Below are 5,155 nucleotides of genomic sequence, written 5' to 3'. Positions count from 1 at the left end.
TCTTGAAGATGATTTGCTGCATTGTGAGACAATGTCATTTTATTACTTGTATTGACTTGTAACCCCTTTACCGCAATGATTGATGGAACAGGGACACAAGAAATCTGAAATTGACCAACAATGTATACACGGTAGTCTACATCCGTACCTTAATGAAGTGCTCACTCAAAACCATGAAGTATATTCGAATGCAAAGTTCAAGAGTAAAAGATAAGTATATTTTATCTTAAAAGCAAGGTTGTCTAAACAGTGAGGCAAAGGGTCCCTCTACCAACTACAAATACTGTATGCTGTGAAGTCCAAGCTACGTTATAATTCATCCCCTAAATAGAAGAAAAGAGTTGGGTTGGCCAGCAAACCTATATAATCCCTTCTGCAATAGTGTATAGTATGCTGGTTTGTTCACTAGTGTGTTTATTTAGTGTAAAGAAAAGACTAAGAAGATGGCGGTGGATATGGGACAAGGGGAACAAACAAAGGATTACCAGGATCCTCCTCCTGCCCTTCTTCTGGACAGGAAAGAACTCGGCCTATGGTCCTTCTACAGGGCCATTATTGCAGAGTTTGTGGCTACATTGCTTTTTCTCTACATAACAATCTCGGCCGTAATAGGGAGCCAGAAGAATAGTGCCAATTGCCAGGGGATTGGGCCTCTTGGAGTTGCTTGGGCTTTTGGGGGAATGATATTCCTTCTAGTGTATTGCACTGCAGGAATTTCAGGTACAATTTAGTTTTAGATTTTACGAAGTTGCATTAAAGAAGTTCATAATGGTAGAAGATTTAAATGCTGAAGCTACTTTCCATACAACCCTCCATATTCTATATGAGTCCTGAAAATTTGGGTGTCTATGAAATTGTGATGAAATGGAAAACTCCAAGCTTCAGGGCTTCGTAATAGTAGAAGATTCGGATGCTGAAACTAAATTTCCATACTGAAATTGTGATGATAGCTGGGCAATTCCTATGTGTCTCTGTGTCTGTGTGTGTGCGCGTGTGGAATGTGATATAATAGTATATATTATGAGAATCTTCTGATATCAATTGTGTGGATTTACAAGAATGATCTGAAATGTCAATTCAAACATCTCTGCTTAGTTGTTTCCACAACACTGTGAAGATAGGTCCAATATAAAAATAAGAAATTTAGAACACGAGTATTTGTATTGCTCAATTCTTCCATATCTATTCCCACGAGAACAAACCAACCTAAAATCTATAATTCTTTCACTTCCTCTGTTGTCCAAGTTATGAATATTTTATAATCTGTGTACATAAAGAGACATTATATTTTACCATTACAGCCCTGCCACAAGTATACACAGGCTTGATACAAGGGATAACATTTCTTCTTCCATATTTTTTGGACATCCCCAGACCTGAGTTGTTCCGAAACATCGTGAAACCATATGGTTGATGGGCTATCCATTTTCATTTATTTATATGTGAATTTTAGTTTGCAAGCTTACAAACTACTATAAATAAATTCGAAAGTCTTTGGCTAAGAGAGAGCAAGTAAAATGCATGAATTATAGTAATTTACATCTCAAGGAAATTACAAAATGAAGCTTCAAAATATGTGTCGGATTGGAACATTACTAATCATAGGATGCTTCCCCTTGATTTATCTCAGATGCTGGATCAACTTGTGGACCAGGATAAATCTTTGTAGTTCTCTTTGTTTCTTCTGTTGTTCTGTTTTCTTTGATATTCAATAAAAAAATTTACCCCTCTTTTAATATAAAAATTGCAAATTAAAGTCATTCAAATAATAGTATAGTTTGAACTCTCAAAACTAGCAACAAATTCAAAAAATGTATAGAACTCCAGAAAATTATCATCAGCCTGGCAAACTTGGATATGTTCAAAACTCTACAAAACAACTCATAGAGTGTCGAATTTGAGGGCCAAACTATTTAGGACGAGATTAGATGTAGATTCTTCAGAATGCGAGTTTATTTTTGTGCTTGAACATATTCTTATTCAATTGATATCGTCTTTCATCTTAGTCAAGAAATGTGAATCAAAAGAATAAAGTAGATTATTAACTTATTGGGAAACAGAGACATTCCTGAAGTTGATATGTTCTTTCATCTTATTTGCTAATGATGGACCTTTTGGATGAGATATATGAATTGAATGGTTATGCTATAGGATTGATCTCATGGTGTGATTAGGTTCTCATGATATTCTATTGCACTACTGGTTGAACCTAAAAGACCATTGCTATTTGATTCACTGTGAACAGAACACCCTAAAATATATGAATTGTATGTTCTAGTAGCTTTTCATTTTTGAATATTTTCTTCTAATTCATAAATATATTGTACTTTACATTTAATCCTACAAAATAGAGTAGTTGGAAGCTCAATCCATGCTACAGGAAAAACAGAACTTGTGAGGGGCTGGTAGTTGAGCTTCACATTCTTGAACATATTCCTATAATATGCACCATCCATCTTAGGACATATCTTTGAATGTTATTTGAAGATCAATCCAATTCAGGAATTATGCATTCTTTATACATGAAGTTCTGTTTCAGTTTTACTACATCTGAATTAAATGTGTTTATGGTTGCAGGAGGGCACATTAACCCAGCAGTCACATTTGCCTTATTTCTTGCCCGGAAGGTGTCACTACCCCGTGCATTTATGTACATCATGGCTCAATGTGTGGGAGCCATATGCGGAGTTGCACTAGTAGAATGGTTTCAGAAGGGCTCTTATGTTTCAGGAGGGGGAGGAGTGAACACCGTCCAGAACGGATATTCAAAGACAGCAGGCCTTGCAGCTGAGATTGTTGGAACTTTTATCTTGGTTTATACAGTCTTTTCGGCCACAGATCCTAAACGCAAAGCCAGGGACTCCCATGTCCCGGTTAGAATAATATTATGCTTTCATGGTGTTTGTTTTTATGATAATTTCCTTCTCAAATCAACATGTGTTTCGTTTTTCTTTTTGTGATTAACGATTATAATGATTTCTTTCAGGTGTTGGCTCCACTGCCAATTGGGTTTGCAGTATTCATGGTTCATCTTGCCACCATTCCTATTACTGGAACAGGCATAAATCCTGCCAGGAGCTTTGGTCCAGCTGTTATTTATGGCCGTAAACAACCCTTGGGAGAGCAGGTAACAGAGCCTCTTTAGTTTGGCTCAATGTTGAAGGCACTGAACTCTATCAAGGAAACATAATTTTTAATACTTGAAAGCTCTGTTTTGAAACACTAAACATTGAACTCTGCGTACCACCAATATGCTTATGTTTGTCCATTTCATTTTAAAAGGTGCCCTAGAAGAGTGGCAAGTGCACATAAGACTTCCACCAGGCTTGCATTTACATTTGCTTTCAAAAAAAATTGTTGTTTAAACCTCCTGCTGGTTTGCAGTGATGCCATTTGATGAGATTGCGTATCTGAGGTTCAAGTGTTTATTTTTAAATTTTAAGCATTTACACAGCATTGTCATAGGACACGTAATTTATAAGATGCTTAAAGGAATGCACCCTATAAAATCTTAGCTGATGTTCAGAGTTCAATCTTTAAAAAATTCCATGATTCTTGACTTTAAAGTTCTATGTTGTGACTATTTTGAGAAATTCTTAAATTAAACTAAAAGGGTATTGACATCTCCTAGTACCCATCTTCTATTTAGGAAAATTAATCATATCAGTGTAGTCTTCGCTGGTTGGTAGCTCGCAGACTTCGTGTCTCATTGGATTGCTTCCCAAATCTGAACCTTCCATAAAAAAAAAATCAAAAAAAATAACCATAGCAAAATTGGTATCGGTCTCCAAGCCTCCCTGTCTCTAAGTGACTATGCATTGAACCCACTGGCAGCCATGGCCTACTTTAGTAATAAGATTTTGGATAATGAAACCTCCTCTGTTGATATTATTTTAGTCTTCTTCAATTCTCTGTCTCTGTACAAGGGGAATCGTACACTGTAAAATGCCCACTTAAAAGGAGCAAATATTTTACAAGTAGGCATAATCTTTGTAGTATATATTTTCTATTTAGTTTAAAACAGATATTTCTATAACATTCGTCTTGCTGGCTGATGCAATGTTAATTTGCAATTGCATCACATATGGATATGAGTACAGATCGATTCAATTTTGAAGTCCATAATTCTTATTTGGATGGATCTTTTTACTTCTCCAAAATATGATTTTCAACTTGAACAAAACCAGCTTTGGATCCATTAACTGTCACTATTTACCATGACATAATTATATCTTTCTTTTCTTCCGGTAGTTTAGATCTAGGCAGAAAATACCCTTCACAAAAGCACACATACACAAACATCCTAATCTTTACCAAGATAAAACCAGGAAATGAAGTCTCATATGTGATTGCTTATAACTTCTTTTCATATTGATTCATATATTGTATTTGCAGTGGATATTTTGGGTGGGTCCATTGGTTGGAGCTACAGCTGCTGCAGCCTACCACCAGTACGTGCTTCGAGCAGGAGGGATCAAGGCCTTTGGGTCTCGTCGTAGCCAACCGAGTACTCTAGCATAAAAATCCTTTGAGACTTGGCATCGATGATAAAAAGCTCTCTTAAAAATTATAAATAAGAGGAAACTCATTTGAGGCTTGTATATGTCTAGCCAGGCAGTATTTTTAAATAAAATGAAAAAAAACCATGTATATGTGGAAATTTCTTTATGCTGGTCAACTCTTTGGCTCACCCCAACAGATGAGGCTGGGTATAAGCTTCGGGGAATTTGATGTGTACGAATAAAAGAGGGATATATATGTAGTTATTTTTCTACTTGCTGCTTCATAAAGATAGCTGATTGTTGCAACCCTGAAGATGGAACAATTACACAATTGATGTAATGAAAAGCATAATGGATATAAGGCAGTATTTTTAAATATAATAAAAATAATCATATATATTTGGAAATTCCTTTATGGTCAACCCTTTGGCTTACCCCAACAGATGAGGTCAGGTATAAGCCTAGGTGAATTTGATGTATGTGACTAAAAGAGGAATATATATGAAGTTTTTTTCCTACTTGCTATTTCATAAAGATAGCTGATCGTTGCAACCCTGGAGGAGGAACAATTATATGATTGATTTAATGAAAAGTATGATGGATGTAAATTGATCTGGCTACTAGCATAATTACCATTTTAGAAATGAACAATG

The 5,155-nt window shown here is 35.7% G+C and overlaps 1 protein-coding gene across 1 annotated transcript; it reads left to right on the top strand.

Moving 5' to 3' along the window:
* Window positions 1-390: 390 nt before the first annotated feature.
* LOC149528269 (putative aquaporin PIP2-8) lies at window positions 391-4,909 on the top strand. The gene is made up of 4 exons (XM_089811693.1): window positions 391-720; window positions 2,578-2,873; window positions 2,987-3,127; window positions 4,396-4,909. The coding sequence occupies exons 1-4, from the start codon at window positions 444-446 to the stop codon at window positions 4,519-4,521; spliced, it is 840 nt and encodes a 279-aa protein (XP_089667819.1). The 5' UTR covers window positions 391-443; the 3' UTR covers window positions 4,522-4,909.
* The last annotated feature ends 246 nt before the right edge of the window (window positions 4,910-5,155 follow it).

Source organism: Cupressus sempervirens, chromosome 11 (assembly GCF_028749045.1).
Source record: "Cupressus sempervirens isolate cs-2001-9-10 chromosome 11, ASM2874904v1, whole genome shotgun sequence".
NCBI classification, from domain to species: Eukaryota; Viridiplantae; Streptophyta; class Pinopsida; order Cupressales; family Cupressaceae; genus Cupressus; species Cupressus sempervirens.
This window is presented reverse-complemented; position numbering and strand designations above follow the sequence as displayed.